General features: G+C 38.6%; 2 protein-coding genes and 1 long non-coding RNA gene across 4 annotated transcripts; 2 read left to right on the plus strand and 1 right to left on the minus strand.

The window, feature by feature from the left end:
- Positions 1-5,671: 5,671 nt before the first annotated feature.
- Positions 5,672-6,752, plus strand: LOC308097953. The gene is made up of 3 exons (XR_013934249.1): positions 5,672-5,733; positions 5,975-6,307; positions 6,398-6,752. It is a non-coding gene; the product is annotated as an uncharacterized lncRNA (long non-coding RNA).
- A 261-nt stretch (positions 6,753-7,013) lies between these two features.
- Positions 7,014-10,002, plus strand: LOC308097950 (uncharacterized protein). Of its 2 annotated transcripts, XM_080446116.1 has the most exons (6): positions 7,014-7,509; positions 7,726-7,820; positions 8,036-8,100; positions 9,224-9,321; positions 9,425-9,550; positions 9,655-10,002. In XM_080446116.1, the coding sequence occupies exons 2-6, from the start codon at positions 7,742-7,744 to the stop codon at positions 9,680-9,682; spliced, it is 396 nt and encodes a 131-aa protein (XP_080302242.1). In that variant the 5' UTR covers positions 7,014-7,509; positions 7,726-7,741; the 3' UTR covers positions 9,683-10,002. The 2 variants fall into 2 exon arrangements, with proteins under 2 accessions (XP_080302242.1, XP_080302241.1); XM_080446115.1 differs by lacking the exon at positions 7,726-7,820 and having other exon boundaries at positions 9,655-10,001.
- Positions 10,003-15,903: 5,901 nt separating this feature from the next.
- Positions 15,904-17,650, minus strand: LOC308097949 (uncharacterized protein). Its single transcript, XM_080446114.1, has 4 exons — positions 17,522-17,650; positions 17,206-17,364; positions 16,871-16,966; positions 15,904-16,575 (listed from the first exon to the last, which is right to left on the minus strand). The coding sequence occupies exons 1-4, from the start codon at positions 17,621-17,623 to the stop codon at positions 16,264-16,266; spliced, it is 669 nt and encodes a 222-aa protein (XP_080302240.1). The 5' UTR covers positions 17,624-17,650; the 3' UTR covers positions 15,904-16,263.
- Between the last annotated feature and the right edge of the window lie 3,897 nt (positions 17,651-21,547).

The raw sequence follows: 21,547 nt of genomic DNA on the forward strand, positions 1-21,547 counted from the left end.
AACATACGTTTTTTCAAAAAACTGTAGAATATATATTCAAAGATTTAAACAAATTTGAAAGATTTTTCAAAAATAGCAGATCTACAAGCTCATAGCACGGCACTCGGTGCCGCACTATGAGCTTGTAGATCTGCTAATTTTTGAATGGCCAAAGAAATCTAAAGTGACACAGATGTGTTCACGGATTGAATGGGTTAAACTTGAAGCAGTGGTTCTCAGACTTTTTTAATTTCAAGGACCTAGAACTCTCAGAGTTACATATCTGTAAGGGTCCATTTGGAAACCCTGCAAGGAACCCTGAGGGTCTCTGGTACACACTTTGAGAACCACTGATATAAAGGATAGGTTCGCTGTTTTTCAAAGTTATTAGACCTTAAGCCTGATTTATGCTTAGTTGTGCGCTGGTGTCACATACCTTTTAAAATAGCCGATATAAAAGCATACCACAAGTTGCATCGCAAGCTAGATCGGCTATTTTCGTATGAATTAAGCCTTATTAGGCTGTTGATATTTCCGTTATATAAATGTGGATAGCACAGCCACACCAATAACTTCATGCACCTGCAATCCATAACGTAATGTTTTCAGTACCAACCAATATAACTAACACAACTGTGTGGTGGTTGAAGGTGGTTTCCCTGCGCTTCTATCAAGAAATGTGTATCCTGTGGTTGGATAGGACCACTATTGGTCGACAAGAGGTATTGCATGAAATAAGTCTCCTTCCATTATAGCTGGGATGTGCCGCAGCGATGGCACAAAGTAGTTCCAAATCAAAAGTGATTATCACTGCTATTCAAAACATGTTCTTTTAAGACATGTCTGGCTAAACTGTGAGTTCACTGTTTCCCAAATAAAAAAGGTTTTGAAGGCCTAAACGATTTCCCCTGTTAGGGCTGTGTTTAAAGGAGTAGCCTACATTTAACCATGTGGACTCCAGTGTCCCTATTCTGGGGCTAACATTCGGAAAAAATAGCAGATTCACACGCCCACAACATGGCACCTTGCGACACGTTTTGAGCTTGCAGTTTGGCTATTTAGTGGATGAGGGCCCTTTGGAATCTCTTTAATCTTGCTGTCATAATGTAGTTCAGATGTGTAAGATCTGCCTGATTTGATGTGTCCTCCATCACCTGATGCTCATTTCCTCCAGCTCCTCCAAACAACCGTTGAGTTCAGAAGAAACATCGATGTGCCAGTTTTGGGTGAGCTCACAGATATGTTTAATGAAATTGACTCAATGTAGCTTCTGCCGTCACTGTTGTCGTTGTGGGTGGTTCATGTGGTTAAAGGCAGTGAGAAGATGTAGCAGGGTTATGTTTCTCAGTATAAAGCCGGAGTGGGTTCAGTGGGGAGCTAGCATGGTAACACCTGCTGGGCAGTAAGTTCTGACTAACAAGAGAAGACTTCTGTCTCTGAATGGGGAGTCGTCGCTAGAACGTTCAACCTGGTGTAAATGTTTTGGGCATGTTGTGAAAAGTTCATAAAATAGCAGATGTAAAAGCGCGTTGCATAGTGAGCTTGTAGATCGGCTATTTTAAGCCATTAAAACGGGGAAAGCATCTGTGTCATTTTAGATGTTGCTATGTACTGTATTTAGCAAAAGGATTTCTTTTTTTTTAAATCGACCTCGGGTCTAAATGGGTTAACCGCGACAATGTTGTATGACGGAGTATAGAATAAGGCTTAAGTGGCTGAAGTTCTGACATGCATATTTTAATTTACGTTTAATTAAGTAAAAAGTATTGTTAAAAATGTGTTCCTAAAAGGACAAGGTCCCAGAAAAATGTATTCTATCCACCTTGTACACATGCAAAAGCCAAAGACACCGACACTGAGCTTAACCGCATTCCATGCTAGTCTATGATTAGCTGATTTTCTTAATAATATATAGACAAAGAGCAGGGTAATATGGTTGAAAAACAGTGAACTTATCCTTTACATAGCTAGACTTTTTACTTTACTGACCACACCATGAATAGTTTTGTTTGATTAATTTAAGTGTGTTGGAGAACCTGACAAAGGTGGTGTGTGGCTTCAGTGCTTGTGAAGAAAGCATGTGTATTTCTTGCATTGCAGTGTATATAGAATAAATCGTTAGCATATTGTTTTGTTTTCAAAAGATTAAAGCAATACCACACAAGTTACTTGATGCAGTGTATGTTTGTTTATACTGTACTGTATATATTTGGTACAGGCAACATTAAGCAAGGGATAATGTATGGGGATTTAGTCATTATTGAAATTTAAGGGTGATTATGCACCGAGGCGGAGCCGAGGTGCATTATCACCCTTCTTCTGAAGGCTACTTAATACATAAATAAATACATTGACTCAATAGTAACAACAAAACTAAGTATTTCCTTGCTCACTGTCAAGTGGATTGGAAAGTGGTTTGTCTGAAAGCTTTCTTCACCATGTGGGCACAATCTAGAATGTGTCGTGAGACCCCTTTTGGAAGGACAGGTGTCTCTCTGTTTTGGGTTATTTGAATCTGTCTGTTTGGCCTGTTCACAACCCCTGGGGCCTCTGTCTTGCTTGACATTGTTGCTCACCTCTGCTCTACAATAACTGTTGTTAATGGCATTAATATGTCTCAGGCTTTAAAGCTCTGCCTCCTGGTGGTGCTATAATAGGGCAATGTTAAAAGGGTGGTATTTGTTCCCCAGCATAGCGCGACTGTGCGTGCAAAGTTTCACCGTAATCGGATGTGTTGCTGCGTTCATGATTTGCGGCATTTTGTTCAAAACAGGCCACCCCTGCAAACTTTAGATGTTAATCTTAGCCAATCAGGATTGAATAAGACAAATCTAACAGATCCGTCTTGATCACATGACTATAAAGATCATGTGTACCGATTTGCATGAAATTTTGATAAAATGTGAAGGCTTAATATCCAAAAATGTGTTTTACATAAGTCGGCCTACTGGTGGCGCTATAAATGGCAGATGTGAAAAATGCAGGGCAAAGGTTTTTCCTTGGCCTCTAGGGAGTGCACATACAAACAAAGTTTTACACAGATTGGTGCAGTTATAAGTGAAAACACAAATCGGCCTGTTATAGTGCCACCATGAGGCTCATTTGTCATTTCTTCCTCAGCCTAGTGGGAATATGTGTGCAAGGAAATTGCATGCTGTGTTCATGATTTGAGGCATTTTGTTCAAAACGGAGCACTCCTGCAAACTTTGGAAGCCAATTCTAGCCAATCAGAATGGAATATGAAAAAAATGAAATACCCGTTTTGTTTAATGACTATAGAGATACTGTGTACCGATTTGTGGGATTTTTGGGCAAAATCTGCAGGAGTACTGTCAAAAAAAATGTTTTGCAGAAATCAGCCTCCTGGTGGCGCAATAAAAGGCCCATGTGAAAAATTTCGGACAGAGGTTCTGCTCTGGCATCTAGGGAGTTTGTGTGCAGTTTCACAGCGATCAAGCCAACGGTGCCGGAGATTAGCTGTACACAGACAGAATGACAACGGACGGACGGACGGATGGACGGACAGGGTGCAAAATATAATCTCTCCTTTCGGCCTAACGTGTTCCTTCCACGCGCTACGTCCTACCGGGGAAACTCCCCCCTGTCAGGTGACAAGAAGGTCAGTTGGCTCTCATGCATTGAAGGAGGCATGAGCTCGGCCCTGACCTCCCTAGGCTGGTGGGGGGAGTGTAGCGCCCAGGATCACTTAGAAAATTGCCACCGGGTGAAAAAAGGGTTATCATGGGATAAAAAATTACAAAAAGTTGGGCCACTTCCTTACTTCTTTAACAGGTGTTACGAATAATACTAATGAAGGCTTGGTTCCATTTAGTGCAGCACAGTGGTTCTCCAACATTTTAATTTCAAGGCCCCTCTGAAAGTTTACAAATGGAACATTTCGTTCCATTTGTACACTTTCAGAGTTACACACCCCCCCAAGGAACCATGAGGGTCCCTGGACCCCAATTTGAGACCCACTGGTGTACAATATCAGCACCCTGACTCTGTTTGACCAGAATGGAACAGAGCCTGTATCATTGGTAACACCTATGAAGGAATATGCCTTGATTTCAGGCAATATGGCTGCTGTGCATAGAGCCTATTGAACAGCTATCAAACAGAACGTCTGCAGTCATGCATTGTTGAGCCGGAGACCCCCAATGTCAGTTAACTTAGCTAATATGAAATGGGAAGTCCCCGTCAGCCACTATCAGCCCAGTACACAACAATAACCTATAATACAAGCAAAATGCGAGAGTTAGTTTAAATTATTTAAAACTTCAAATGGGGTCTTTTCTTCCCCGACCCTAGATGAAACTAAAACTGTCCTCTGTTGGCCTCTCAAAGATGTACCAGAGCTACACATCCTGTTCATACCAACTTTCAGGTTCAGGCAACACATTTATGAGCCTTGGCGGTTTGTCAAAGGCAGACATGGCCAACCACAGTGAGCTGCTGCATGTGACTTTTCTTGTTATTTGCAAGGCATTGACATGCAAACCATAGCACACTCTGTATAGTCCGGGAGCCAGGCTCTCTGCTAAAAATAAATCTATTATTTCCTGTTAGCGTATACCTATCACAAGTTCATACTGAACACCCCCAACTCAGGACCGTTTGGTCTCAGGGGCCCCAAAACCCCTTTTTTGGTACATGTCTCTGGCGACATTTATGTAAATGGCATATTAATGTATTAAAATGACATAAATTGTCATGGCATGGAGTATCCTGACACATAGCGGTAAGTAGCAAAATAGGATTCTGGCGCTTGCTACCATTGTATTTTGAAATACCACCCACAACATCCCCAGAAACCCCCAAAAAATGGCTGTCCGCTTGTGAAATTCTCATCAAATATTATTTTCCAGCACTTTATGGTGAATATAACTACCTCTCTTGTATACAGAACATGTCCCACATTCAAAAGCTTCAATTTGAGCCCAAGTTGACCTTTCTATCTTTCTGTATAGCCAAAATACTGCACTATACCTCAAATCAGAGAAAATAAAATGTTCAGTCAGTAGCTTTACAGAAGCCTAGAATCTAACAATGGGTTAACAAGTACTGCTAATACTGCTATTTGAAGTCAAACATGTAGTAGGCTATAGCAAGTTACCACAACATGCACATGTTCTATGAACACACACTGTATGCTCACTATACTGTACTGTATTTTAAGTTTGTTTTTTACACACTGTAATTGCTGTTATCTTGCCCAGGGCTCCCTCAAAAAAGAGACCTTGTAATATCAGTGGGATTCACCTGTTAAATATATGCCTATTGCCTATAATAAAAATGTTTTTCTCTCCATTTTACTCTACCTTCCTATGATCATACACTCACTTGTACTGCGCACACACACACACACACACACACACACACACACACACACACACACACACACACACACACACACACACACACACACACACACACACACACACACACACATTTCTTCTCCATTAGTATAATTACTGCTTGCTGATTGTTATACATCCTTTAGGGAAGGGGTTTATTTTCCTCTCCTACACAACCATCCTGTATTTTATGTATTATTGTCTGTATTGTTATTTTCAAAATTTTTGTATATGTACAAATTGGGCTGGCCAAGTTTCAGCGGAAGTCCCCCTCTCATGTTCCTCCCACTAGTCACATGAGTTTTCCACTAAGTAAACCTTGATCATCAGACTAAAGCTTTCTGTCAAAACGCAATGACCGAAAAAATCTTTGTTCTGCTTCTTCTTACAACAGTGTGTAAGTGCATTTTCTATTCTACTATAAGACCCATATTTAGATGATAATGTATAACCTTTTAACACATAAGCTCCATTGCATTGTGCATATTAGAAAAAAAGGCTGGAAGAAATCATTTCTAACACCAGACAGAATTATTATTATTTTGGGGGTCTTTGCTTTACCTGCAAATTCTATTTAAATGTTTTATCCAAACTGGTCAATATATTTGTTTTCTCTCTTTTCGGCCTCTGTTCTTCAGCCATGATTCAGCTTCCCCATCAGATCCCTTTGAGAATTGTCAAAATCAACGATACCATCACTTTACGATGCCCGGGAATTAAAAGATGGACTTTTCAATACTGGTATAAGCAAAGTCCTGGGCGTATGCTCCAACAGGTTTCTTCTTCAAGCCTTGACAAAACAGTACTACAAGGACAGTTTAACAACTCACGTTTCATCGTGAACTTAAGTGCTTCTGACAACAATCTAACCATTAGAAATATCAACAAAGACGATGAAGCAACATACTTCTGTGGGAAAAGATCATCATTGAGTGTGGAATATAACAAAGGCACATATGTGATTGTAAACGGTACAGTATGTCACATTCAGTCTCTATGTCTGACTTTTTCTGATATCACTTGCATGCAATAAATTGTACTACATTATTTTCCATTCACAGAGTCTGACCATGAGAGGACCATCCACCAGACGTTGGTACCAGTGTCCCGGCCGGTCCCTCTTGGAGACCCAGTGACCCTCCTGTGCTGGGTTCTCTCTGAGAGTAGAGAAGATGGTGACCAGTGTTCTGCAGGATCCAAGGTGTTCTGGTTCCGATCAAATGAGTCTCATCCTGGTGTGGTTTCATCTCACTGGCACAGGAGTAGAGGATGTGAAACTGAGGCTGGTTCAGGTCCACAGAGATGTGTGTACAGTCTCTACAAGGACAGTGTCCTCTCCTCTGATGCTGGGATGTACTACTGTGCTGTAGCTGCATGTGGAGAGATCGTCTTTGGCAAAGGAGCTAAACTGGAGATAAGTAGGATATGCATACATACATACATACATACATACATATATATATATATATATATATATATATATATATATATATATATATATATATATATATATATATATATATATATATATACAGTATATATATATATATATATATATATATATATATATATATATATATATATATATATATATATATATATATATATATATATATATATATATATATATATCCAGGCATAGCTGTATCTAATTAGGACAATCAATGTTAATGAAAACACAGGGGCCAGTGGTGGTCAAGTTTAGACTGTAGAATAACAAAGTGCAGGCCTAATACTGTAAACGATGACTTTGTAAATTCATTTTAATTGATCTGGTGGTGACATGTTTTATGAGATGTTATAGGCAGCAGCATAGCGCTGCCTATAACATCGACTATACATTTTCCATTTAACTGAAATTGTTTGTAATGTTGATGTTGACATTAATGCTTGTCCATTAACAAAATTTTACTCAAAAGTAAAAAAGGAAACATTATGAAAGTCATGAAAATTGTATTAATATTGTATTGTTTTATATAATAATGTATTAAATGGTATTATATTATATTCACATTGTGTAGTTGTTATAAGGGTACTGTACTGTATTGTCAGTCAGTCATGAACAGTTTTTATCTGATTCCAGGTCAAAAGTTGGATCCACTTGTCATTGTACCGTGGTTACTGTTGGTGTGCTGTGTGATCATGATTGTCATTCTTATTTGCACCAATCAAGGTAAATTCAAGGTTAAATTCAAGGTTAATAATATATATATATATATATATATATATATATATACACACACACACACACACACACACACACACACACACACACACACACACACACACACACACACACACACACACATTATAATGCATTAAGTGTTCTTTATGGCTGTCATAGTAGTCTGTTTTTAATTACTGAAAGGGATGTGTTGTATTTTGCTAGTGTATTACTGAAACTTATGAGGACGAAAACTGAGGGGGAGACTGTGGAGACAGCATACGACTCTGGCATGATTCACTCTAGTCTAAACTATTTAAGTAAGTAAAGTCCCTTAGAGAAAAAAAAATCTCTTGCAAGGGAAATGTGTATACTGTATTATGCAGTATTTATTTTTCTTGCCCCGCCTCCTCAGCTGTACTTGTAAAATGAATAATTTAGATTACTGTACAAAATAGTTTCCTTTTAAGTCTGGTTGATAAACCTATAATAACATTGTTTTGCGGCTAACCCTTTCACTACCTTTACTTTGCAGGAACTCTGAACATTTCATCTCATTGTGGACATGACCAGACAGCTGTCAATCAATCAAGTAATCAGGTAAATATAATTCAAGCATCTGAATCCAGTGACTCGTGTTTGATAATATGACTTGAACTGATCTCACATCAGTTATGGACAGTGTTGGGTAACGTGCGTTAGTAACGTAACGCCGTTACGTAATATATTACCGAATTGCGGTAACGGGTAATATAACGCATTACTACAAGGAGAAGCTGTAATATATTATTAAAATGACACTACGTTACTTTGTGCGTTACCCACCAAAGTGAATAAGGAGTTTTTTTTTATCCACCCACAAAGCCGCAGCCTACAGCAAAATCCCCTACAGGCACGCACCTCTCTCTACAGGCTATCATTGTCAACAAATCTCTGTGATTCTAATTTTACTATAATCAGCTGAAGGGAGAGTGTCAATTGTCAATTCCTTGTGCCAATTGTGTTTATATAAGATGGTAGTCTATTTAATTTATTTAAAGAAGGCAAGTTAAGCATCGCGCAATGCAATGTTCCAATTTACACAAGTCAGTTTTATTCATCGATTACGCAGGAAATAATGAACTGATTACAAAAATATAAAATAATCTCTAATCAGTAACATGTATATGGACCAAACTTTAATATTCACTCTACCTCCAAGCTAGCCTGGTTCCAGCCCCTGAATCGCTAGCCACGGCCATTAAAATAAAATTATGCTGAATAATGGAGAGAAACAAAATGAAAATTCAAGCTGAGTGTCTGCTGTCACATTTTTTTGAAAAGTGATGTGAGAAAAAAACAAACAAAAGAAAGTCTCCAAAATTTAATAAATTACCAATCATAAACAAATAAGAAGTAAGAAGTTGGCACCATTGTCTAAATTTATATTATTATTTAGCTGTAGTTAATCTGGCCTCTCACCTGGGACCATTTAATTAAATAGGACAAATTGCTAAACATAGTCAATTAACATGAATGCCAAAACTTCACTTGCTGCCATGACTTAAGATTAAAAGGGACATGGTAATGTTTGACACTGACCCTGTTGACTGAACTGTTCCCAGGACACTGTTCAATAACTTCCCACTGTTGCAGTTAAAAGATGGGTTTAATGCAGAGGACAACTTCTGGGTGTGTGAAAAATGTACTTGACAAATTGAACATTCTCGGTTCCCTCCTCTAGACCACAGGTCCAGACTCCACCTATCAGAGCCTCCAACCAGCCACTATGAATCAGGATACATATGATGTCATGACACCATCTACAACAAAACCTCATAAGTATGACCTCATAATCACCACTTTATTGATTGGTTGTTGTTTTAATTGAATGACGTCCTTCTTACTGTGACTTCCTATTGGTTGTGCTCTCCTCTCCTTCCAGGAAGAGACAGCAGCATGCAGGTGCACACACCACAGGTCCAGACTCCACCTATCAAATCCTCCAACCAGCCACCATCAATCAGGATACATATGATGTCATGACACCATCTACAGCACAACCTCATAAGTATGACCTCATAATCACCACTTTATTGATTGGTTGTTGTGTTGGTTGTGTGATGCTCCTACTGTATACTGTTACTTACTGGTTGTGCTAATGTCGCCATTCAGGAAGAGGCAGCAGCGTGGGCGACGTTAGTGGGAGGAGCTTCACCTGGTTGGCTGCTCAGGAGACAGGCTCTGTATGTTTGCTCCCACATGTGCTCCTGGTTTTATTTGATTTATAATTTAATCGTTCTTTATTTTCCATTCACATGCACTTCCCTACATACTAGGTTACAAGGTCGTCTGTATTGTTATTTTTTGTGTACAGCTACGTAAGAGTAAAAGTTATTTTTGTTCTGCTCTTCAGAGTAGCAGCATTGTAGACATTGTAGCTACATAACTGATTTGTACTGATTTTGTTACTAAATTGCATATTGTATTCTTTCCACTTTTTTTTTAATAAACAGTCTTGACTGACAACCTATGTTAACTGTGTTATCACTCGTATTGATATTGGAGCTTAATCATCGTTGGTTAATTGGTTGATCAACTGATTGAGTTTGGGTAACTAACTATTGAAAAGAGCTATGGATTTGCAGGTGTGTCATGACTGTCACTGAATTTGAATTTTATATTAATCTCTTTCATAACTCTATGCTATCCAATTCCAAGCATCATTATGATAATCTTTTACACAACCCTTAATGTTCTGTATTCTCTCAGACTGAAGTCATGAATCTCCCTGTGACCTGACTGCAGCAGAACCAGTCAACACTGCTATACCAGACATGATATATAGCGCACACTATCTATCACACCTGTATGAATGAGGCGTCACCAAATTGATAGTTTGATGTGAAATATTCACACACATTTTTGCATTGTTTAGTCGTCACGCTCCCAGTGTGTAAGGACCTTACAGTTATGATACAAAGCTAGCCACTGAATGGGGTGCGTGTGTTTGCAGGAGTGGTCAGAGGAAGAGCATTAGATGTTTATAATCACGACAAATTGTAAAGACATCTACATAAACATAACCTTTACCATTATTAAAACAGAAAATGATGATAGTAAACACACTCTCTTAGATAATCTGCTGTATTGCTATTGCAGGATGATCTACGGACAAATTATTTGAGTAAACAGATTGCAAACCATACCCTAAACCCGAGTTGGAAGAAGATTTGTGAAGCATTGTTGTTTTGGATGGATGTAGATGTGAACAGGGGATACTGGCCAAAGTGTGTCATCCAGCTGACCAGTCACAGTCAATATGAAAGTATTACAAATTAAATGGACCAGCATGATAAGACCAGTCCTCTATGTGTGCCTCTCTCCGTAGTGTACTACTGCACAGGCTTATGAAAAAACTCACATTTTGATGGCACTTGCATTGTTACACTCTCTCTAAGGCAGGAATTAGCAATGACTCAGACCGAGTTGAATTTGTGTGAATTTTAACCAATTATATATACCCTAGCGCAAGGGTGGGCAGTATTTATTTCCAGAGGGCCATACTGACTTCGATAAAGTGAGTGAAGGTACAATTGAATTGAAACTTGAAACACATAGTGCTGAATTATGTTAAAACTGCATGAATATGGTAGACATACCAGACTACTTTACAATAAGGTACTTGTTTCACAACAATACTTTTCAGTTACAAAATGCTTTTTTTGTGTGGAATTTTTACAGCTGTAGGCTACTGTATCACTCTGGTGTACTCTGGTCTTACAATATAAAGATTACTTGCATACAACAATCCACGTCAATGCCATATAATATGAATGTGTACAGCATCTTATCTTATCTGGTATGCACCACTCCATAGGTCACTGATAAAACACATTGCATTATGTTATAAATATGGAATCAAGGTTTACTGTTTCACTGTTACATTATAAACATAAAACATTTGAGTACATACGTACTGTATGGAGAAAAGCCGGTATTGTACTGAAATGGTAAATATTAATTACTATTAATTGGAGACGAGTTAAATAATTATTTATCAAAACCATTAACATACGGCAGCCTTTTAGAATGTACATTATTTGGGGGGGTCATTTAGTTTTTCTTTGAGGACTTGGCGGGCCGGATTGAGCTTGTCAAAGGGCCGGATCTCCGCCAGACCGACGGCATGGCCGAGACTGTGTTTTGCACCTTGTCCGTCCGTCCGTCCGTCCGTGTGTGTGTCCGTCTGTGATCAACTAATCTCCGGCACCGTTGGCTTGAGCGCAGTGAAACTGTGCACACACACTCCCTGGATGCCAGAGCAGAACCTCTGCCCCACGTTTTTCACATGGGACCGTTATAGCTCCACCAGGAGGCTGATTTTTGCAAAACAATTTTTTTTGACAGTACTCCTACAGATTTTGTCCAAACATCACACAAATCGGTACAAAGTATCTTTATAGCAATTAAATGAAACGGGTCTGTTGGATTTTTCCTATTCCATCCTGATTGGCTAAGATTGGCTTCCAAAGTTTGCAAGGATGCAAAATGCCTCAAATCATGAACACGGCATGCGATTTCCGTGAAACTTAGCATGCACATTCCCTGTAGGCCGAGAAAGACATTTTTCAAATCAGCCTCTTGGTGGCATTATAACAGGCTGATTCGTGTTTTACCTATAACTGCACCGATCTGTGTAAAACTTTGTATGCGCACTCCCTAGAGGCCAAGAAAAAACCTTTTCCCTGCATTTTTCACATCTGCCTTTGATAACGCCACCTGACTTACTGTATGTCACTCCTTCAGATTTTATCCAAATTTCACACAAATCAGCTAGTACACATGATCTCTATAGTCATGTGATCAAGACGGGTCTTCTTGGCTAAGATTGACATCTAAAGTTTGCAGGAGTGGCCCGTTTTGTCCGATTGCGGTGAAACTTTGCACACACATTCGCACTATGTTGAAGAACAAATGCCACCCTTTTAACATTGCTCTATAACGATTTTTACAAAAACTTTCTTTATATTCTACAAATGTTGTCCAAATATCACACAAATCGGTATAGTCAAGTGATCAAGATGGATCTGTCCGATTTGTCATATTCCATCCTGATTGGCGAATTCTGAACATTGCTGGCCCACAATAACCTACCTGGGGCCTGTTCCTCGAAAGGTGAATTAAATAAGCCTGGATTTAAGTCAAATCCAGGCTTGACAAAGTCGGGTCCGTATAGCCTGGTTTATTCGGTTCCTGGAACGCCAAGCCAGGCTGAAAAGGAGCGACTTTGTCGAGCTAGGCCTTGTCAAGCCAGGCTGTGTCGAGCCAGGATAATGAAGCCAGGCTTCACTTATTTCTATAAAAGACCATGAAAGTCGATAGCAGAATCCTTGAACTTGACCAATCATGGAGCCCAAAACCAGAGCGGCGTTCTTCTCTGTGGCTGAACAGCAGCACTGCAGCAGCTCATGGAATCTTACAAGGAAGTAAAATTTATAATAAGCAAGAAAGGAAACACGGCCGCAATAAATATAGATCCAGGGAGAAAGCGTGGCAAAGTATTGCCGACAAATTAAATGCACAAGTTGTCCAAAAATATGCAATTAATTTATATACAAATCCATAAATATATAATTCAGTTAGGTTTAAACATAAGGAGTTTAAGTGAATGTTGGAATTATAATTATAAACACTTAGAATAATTTTCTAATTTCAAATTTCTAAAATCGAAGATCTACAAGGGAAAAGCTTGCCTTTTGGCGGCCGGGGGTCCAAACTCATTGGTTTATGATTGGAGTCATTGGACTAACAGCTATTTCACAAAACTTGAAGAACAAGGCACTGGATTAATAAAGCTTGGCTGTAGCCTGCTCCTGACCAGGCTAACTTCACAGCTAAATTGCCATGGTAACTAAGCTAGGCTTGCTTCAATTCTCTTTTGAGGAATCGGATAAGGCTAAACTTAGCCAGGGTGAACTGGCTAAACTAATCTTCAAGATAATTCACCTTTTGAGGAACCGACTCAGCTCTAATCCTGGCTAAATTAAGCCAGGATAGGTGGTAAAGCCAGGCTTTAGCTCTAATTCACCTTTTGAGGAACAGGCCCCTGACCTGGCGGACTGTGCTCCGAGGAGCACTTTTTCTAGTTACCCTATTGTGACTGACCTATTATGAAGTACAATACTTTTATGAATAATGTACTGTGCTTGCAAAATCCCACATCAGCCCACTTCAAGTAGCCTATTAAGGCACCAACGGTTAAGTTTATATTCTTTAAAACTTCAAATGGGGTCTTTTCCTGTCTGGACAAAACTAAAACTGTCGACTGGAACCACTCTTTGAGAGACCTTTCAAAGACGTACCCAGGGCCGCATTAACCGCGGAACTTAGTGGAACTTGTGTTCCACGGCCTGAGCCTGCAGGGGCCCTGTGTGAATTATGTATTAAAAATATATATAAATTATTTATTTATTTTTTTAAATTTATATTATTTTATTATAATATTATATATATTCTTACTATTACTATTTATAAAAATGTATACATTCGGGCCCTGCTGTGTGAATTATATATATTTAGAAACATATGTTGCTTTAGTTTTAATGTTGCGCCTTGCGCGGCAGAACAGACGCAAACCTCTTGCATACCGTGGCTGGTACTGATGTGTCACTTCTACTTCCTGTAAGTAGACAAAAAAATAAAACTACTGTCGACTAATCTTTAGAAGCGGCTCTTATTTTGAAATCCTCCGCTTTTAGCGTAAGTTTGTTTCTGTTAACCAGTAGGCTATGACTCTGCTATCATGGTCTGTGACAGCAACACAAATATAAACAAGAACCATGTGGATTAAACGCAACATTTGGGCCAACGTTCATATTTACGATATGAAAACCAGCTCCTGTGACTTAAACATTGTACAAACTTTGGAAGTGCCGTGTGTTAAACTCTTTGAACACCGGCGCAGCATGGTGAGTTAATCTTACAATGAAGATGTGTGTGTGTGTGTGTGTGTGTGTGTGTTTGTTTGAAGTAGGCTTAGACTGTATCTCACGTGCTGTGTTTGAATAATGTAGCTCACGGTTGTTAATGTCATCTCTGTGACTCTGTCTGTCTGTCTTAGTGCTACCATAATGTACACTGTGAAAATCTAAATGACATATTCTTAATACATTTGTACTGTGCAAATAGCTGAATAGGATGGAGTAGTAGGTCTACGCTACTGTATTTTAACATCAGTCAGTCATAATGGTGAGCCATAATATTATTTTCTGAGGTGGTAAAAAGGTTGAGAACCACTGCGGTAGACTTAAAGAGGTGGGTCTACTTGCATGATTGTCACATGTTTGGTGGGGATCTTTTTACTTTAACTTTTCAAGTACATTTCAGAGCCTGTACTTTTGTACTTTTACTTGAGTAATTAGTTGAATGAGTACTTTTACTAAAGTCGCTTTAAGTAAAGAAAGTGAGTGAGTAGTACGTTTCCCATCTCTGCTGAGTATTGTTTTCTCACACTGTAAAAAAAATAAAGTTGAGAAAACTTAAAATTTTAAGGCAACAAACTTCACCAAACTTTTAAGTTAGACAATCAAACTTAAATGTTTAGGTTTTGCTTGAGTTTGTTCAACTTTCAATTCTCAGTTGGCCTAACTTATAATTGTATATTGTATCAACTTTGAAGAGTTTGTTGAACTTTCAATTCTCAGTTGGCCTAACTTATAATTGTATATTGTATCAACTTTGAAGAGTTTGTTGAACTTTCAATTCTCAGTTGGCCTAACTTATAATTTTATATTGTATCAACTTTGAAGAGTTTGTTCAACTTTCAATTCTCAGTTGGCCTAACTTATAATTTTATATTGTATCAACTTTGAACCCTTACTTATGTAACTCAAACTTTTACGTTTTGCTTGAGTTTGTTCAACTTTCAATTCTCAGTTCCCCTTACTTATAATTTCATATTGTATCAACATTAAATTATACCATCTGTCAACTTTAATAATTATAATAACAACAACAACACTACTAATAATAATAAGAATAATAATGATGATGGTGATGATGGTAATGGTGGTGATGATGATGATGATGATGATGATGATGATGATGATGATGATGATGATGATAGTAATAATAATGCAAACCAAGTTTGAGTCATTTAAATCTATCAATAATACCCACTTAATTTAGTGGAACAATGTAGAGTAAATTTAAATTGCACTGCAACAGTTAGGACCAATACGTCAAATAAACAATTACAAATGCAACATGTATATTCAAACCTTTTTTTTTATTATCAAAAAACATACAGATCCTCCTGTCCAATTAAATGGGAAGTGCTGAGATCCATAACTGTTTGTTTGATGTGAAGAGAGCACACTGCAGTTATAGAAGAGCCACATATACCAGAAGGGTTCACAACAACTTGGGTTTCCTGGGGTTACCTAAAACCACCATGATTAGACCGATAATAAAAGAAAATCACATCGATGAGGATTGGAAGTGTTGTGACACCCATATATACTAGCATGCATCACATATTGAACACTAAATGTGATGAGGTAACATTTTGGGAGATCAAGCAGGTAGAAATAAATTTGCATACATAACTAGTTATCCAAAACTATTCATCTAACAAAAACCTCAAACATGGCAGTATAAGAATTACAGAAAAACAGGAGATAAGAGAGAAAAGGGGAAAAGGGTAGAGAAGAGAGAGAACTTGAGATAAAGAACAGAAAAAGCAGAGAGAGAATAGAGTACCATTCGCTAAGTGTGCTGGATTCACTGAAGTAGTTTGTTTTGTAAGGATCTGACCCTTGCTGAGAGGTCAGTTTGAAGTCCCATGAAAACCTTCTGAATTGTTTCAAATGTGTACCTCAGCTGTTTTGGGTACTGGAGGTTTAGAGCATAGATCAGCCCGAAGAGGTAAGCCACCGCCGTTGGTAGGTCAGGGAGATCTCGAAGGACGATGTGTTGTTCAACGATAACAGCAACGTTCTGGACTCTGGGCGAAGGAGCTGAACTATCATCTTCCAACACAGTTAGGATACCCACAATGATGCCCTGTGTCTGCTCCTCCTCTGGGTCAGTTTCCTTGTGATGACAAACAGGAAATGGTCAACACATCAACTGCAAGCTATTTGTCATTAAAATGCTATGGCTCACACAAAGCTATTACTATGCAATTAATATTGCATAAACAAGCATATGTGTTTGACATATTAAACATTTCCATCTCCACCAAAAATGTACCCCATATTAAACAGTATATGACACCAATTACACCAGAACGAGGTCAGTGGGAATAAAAATCGAAATCAAGTACAGCATAAATAAAATCAAATAAACATGGAGTCTATGTTTAATAAAAGTATAATAAGCCACTCACAAGACATGTCCTGAACAGCTTCTGATGACAGTCTCGGAGATACAAGGGAAGGCCCTTCAAGGCTACAGTCTGCCGATGTGCTATGATGTCAGATGTCTGGAACACACACACACACACACACGCGCGTAGTAAATTGCATGTAGAAAGCTCCGAGCAAATATGAAAACATGCTGCCCATGGGAAACTGATATGGTACAACAACCTATTGAGTACACACCTTAAAAGGAATATCAGCATTAAACTCTATAGCAACATTTATGCATTCAAGAACCTGTTTTGTAGTTTTTATTTATGTCCATAATGTCCAGAGAAATGGTATTATGTCTGAAATGTACCTCATTATCCAGCTTGTCCAGCAGTCGATCCATCTCAGGTGGAAAAGCTGTGCTTCTGGCCCGATACAGTCTAAGGAGCCCTGGAGTGTGCTGACTAATGGCTGCTCTGAAGTCATCCATTAGGTTCTTGTTGGTGATCCGATGAAACTCTTCCATGATCTGTTGAAAACATTTAGAACCACTTTAAATCTTCAATACAAAGTCAAACACAACATCCCAATATGCATGTTATCAACAGATGTAAGCAACTAGAGATTCTTATTTTTCAAAGATTAAATCAGAAACACAACATAACATTCTTTGCTCAGCTGCTTACCTCTGACTGGGAAAACAGAGCAGGCCACCGCTCCTGAACCTCTGACACCATGGGCTGCATCTCCACTATCTCCCTGCGCCTCAGGGAGAAAGTCAGTTCCATCTGTTGCTTTATGAGTGCAACATTTTTATTTTTCTTCTTAAACTCCTCAACCATGGTAAGTCTTTCGTCCTCCAGCGAGTCATCAGTATCTGGATGGTCAGGGACATGGTTTATCTCTTTGGTCTCTTCAAGGAAGGACCTGCACCATCACCTTCATTGCTCCTTCTTTTGCGGTTAATGCTGACCTCAGCACAGCCTGCCTCACGTCGCTTGGACCTGTAATTCAAATGTTTGTATTTTATGCTTTTTTTCCATTCATCATACCCTGTTTCACCACTTGGTTCTCGTAGGCAGGGGTGTTTGGTGATGAGAGCAGAAGCAACAGACTCAGTCTGGTCTAGTGTAGGATTGGCTTTCACTTCAAAGTCAAACATTGCTTTTGCAATCTTATCCAAAATGTCAATCTTCATGTCTCTTGTCAGGATGATAGCTTTCTTGGTCTTCTCATATGCCTCATTGCCTTTGCGTAACTTCAATTCCACATCATGGGAGAAGTCTGGAATGGGGAAAGGGGAAGGCCACTCGGACACACTTTGCATGTAATTCCTGATAAAAGCTGAGGGACTCTGGGGTGACTCTGTGGAGGTTAAACTGGCTGTGTCCAGGGAAGACGAAGAGTCTGATTCTTGCAGGGCAACTTGTACCAGTGGCTCATCCTAAAGAATGTGCAAGATGACATGTTCAGGTGGCAATTCTTTGATATCAAACAGATTACAGGGAATGTTATTAAAGGCTGGGTCCTCAAACTGTAGTGTAAAGCTTCCTTGAAGTTGAAGTTTTTCACGAAGAATGCCTTGCAAATCTTCAACTGATTCAGGTACTTGAGGAAGCACCACTTTATGTGACATTTTTGGGGAGATTTTCACCAGCAGTAATAAACCCTGTGTTAGATGAGAAAAAAGGGGAAAAGAAGACAATTTTCAGAAAATGAAATTAATAAACAAGGCAGTAAGGACTTTCAGTGAGTCTGCAGGTATCAACGTTGAATTCAATGTTTTTAAAGATCTTTTTAAGAATAAATATTAAATAAATGTACAACCTATTTTTGAACAAATCGTGTGGTAAGATTTCTGTTATCAAATGGGGGTCCACAGGGAGGCCATATTATATATGTCCTGGTACAGTCAGCTCCACAAATATTAGTGGACCCGCAGAGACCCTAGATTTTGTCAGTACTACCTGCAATAAGTCAGAAATGTGCTTCTTCATATACTATTTTAAATGATTAAGTGGTCGTGGTTTAACAGTTTGGAAGAGCATTTAAATATAAGCATCTGATTTGAATGGAAGAAAGAAAATATATTTTTTTCCTACTTACCATTTTGTGTCCCTTCAATGGAGAAGGCACGCTTTTGGAGTCACCAGCACCTTCCCTCCCACTGTGTATGCAGTCAACGGATGATAGCTGTTGAGAGCCTCAGGATCCAGTATCTCGGTATCTGCATAGATGCTCTCCACAAGCTCATAGGACCTAAAATGTTCCAGGTACCAAGAAGTGAGCTTTTTGCCAACAAAGGCCACTTGTACAGGGTTAACTACTATGGTTGCAGTAAAGCTGTTGGCGAGGTTGGTTTCAAAGCTGCATCCTGAGAATGGGCAACACACCCCAGGTGTTTAAATGTTTTAATATGTTCTTTTTAGAGCAAATGTATTTGAATTCACACAACCAGCAGTAAAATGTTGAGTTTTCTTGCCTTGGGACAGTCCGGTGCAATCTTGACAGGTGTGATTTCAATGCACCGATGGTCCTGAAGGTGCACACACGCAGTCTGTGTGGATGCAAGGCCAGTTTGCTCCTCTGTGGTGAAGACTGTAGTGTTTCACTACAACAGATTCATTAGCGTGGTTGAATTTGCAGAATTTGCAATGCATGTAAATCTGTAAGACAAAGGTGACAACATGAGCTGAAATTTGCTAAGCAAATAAAATAATTTGAGCTGAAGAATTTTGCCCAACCTAATACGTTTTAAATATTTATCAATTTAATGTTATTGTTAACAGCTATACTCTGTACAAACAATACAACCATTTTAAACAACTTTTTAAATTGACATTGCTCCTATAAAGACAAATTTAAAATTGCAAATTAATTATTAATTAATAATTACAGACACTGCTTAACACACTTAAAGGGATATTTCAGTTTCAAACATGTTTGGTGTCATTTTAACGTCTACTCAGGCTTTTGTGAGCACCAGTTTTTAAGTTGCTTTATTCAGTATTTAGATCTTTTTTATTCATTTTAACAGACACGCCCCCTTCCTATACAAACCCAGTGTAACGTCAAACTCCATTTTAACCATGTTAAATTAATTGAAAACACCCGTCCTTGGTTCTGGTGACTGATATTGTCTTTTTTCAATTAAAAAAAAATAATAAAGAGATAAAATTAAATAAATGAAAGAAGTTATTGAAAAGACACGGCCCCCTCACGCATTTTGTTTTGTTAGGATCTGACCCTTGCTGAGAGATCAGTTCTAAATCCCATGAAAACCTTTTGAATTGTTTCAAATGTGTACCTCAGCTGTTTTGGGTACTGGAGGTTTAGAGCATAGATCAGCCCAAAGAGGTAAGCCACCGCCGTTGGTAGGTCAGGGAGATCTTGAAGGACGATAACAGCAACGTTCTGGACTCTGGGCGAAAGAGCTGAACTATCATCGCCACAATGATGCCCTGTGTCTGCTCCTCCTCAGTTTCCTTGTGATGACAAACAGGAAATGGTCAACACATCAACTGCAAGCTATTTGTCATTAAAATGCTATGGCTCACACAAAGCTATTCTAAAATGATTCCAACTATTGCAAAACAAGTTTATACAGTACAAAACCCAAATTATACAGTACATGACACCAATTACACCAGAAAGAGGACATTGGGGAAAAAAATCTAAATCAAGTACAGCATAAATAAAATCAAAGAAACGTGGAGTCTATGTTTAATAAAAGTATAATAAGCCACTCACAAGACAGGTCCTGAACAGCTTCTGATGACAGTATCGGGGATACAAGGGAAGGCCGTCAGATTTTCTGGAACACAGACACAAAATATAATAAAAGAATACAATAAAACAAATGAAAAAAGTTATTGAAAGGACACAGCCCCCTCACGCATTAGAAGGACAATAACAGTCACCAGAACCAAGGCAGGGTGTTTTCAATGAATACATCAAAATTTAAGTTACAATGGGTTTGTATAGGAAGGGGGCGTGTCTGATCAAATGAATATCAAATATCTAAATACTGAATGAAGCAACTTAAAAACGGGTGCTATCAAAAGCCAGAGTACACATTAAAATGACCCCAAACATGTTTGAAAGTGAAAAATAGCTTTTTCACCCTCCCTTTTTGTACAGACCTATCCTTTAATGTTTTAACAGTACCAAAACTAGTCTGGAAGTAGTACAAATGGGGAAACTGTTACCTTAATGAGGGGACTAGGAAATACAATATTGGCTAAATATCAAATATGAATTAAACATTTCATTTTTTTTTAGGTTAGAGCACTTCCTCTTGAACCAGATACTTTAAGAATTAAACCCCCATATGATGCTAGACAGTAAATTCCTTTACATAATTTATCCATGTGTAACCAAATGGACCCTTACAGGTACATTTGGTTCCATTTGTACACTCTAAGGGTTAAATTAACACTGATGATCTTAAATTAACACTCAGGATTAGTGTTACATCACATTCTTAATGTTAACTGATGATGCACAATGCATGATTATTAATTGACTTCAGTGTTGCATCTGGTGAAACGGTATTTATGCTCTGTGTTGAGCTGAAAATAGCCGATCTACAAGATCATAAATTATAACTTTGTCTTTGTGGATGATCATGTGCCACAAGTGAGCTTGAAGATCGTCTATTTTCGGCTCGCGACACCACCATACGACGAAGTATAAACCACGCTTGCTATAAC

Source organism: Gymnoscopelus braueri (assembly GCF_963280865.1).
Source record: "Gymnoscopelus braueri genome assembly, chromosome: 13".
In the NCBI taxonomy this organism is placed as follows: domain Eukaryota; kingdom Metazoa; phylum Chordata; class Actinopteri; order Myctophiformes; family Myctophidae; genus Gymnoscopelus; species Gymnoscopelus braueri.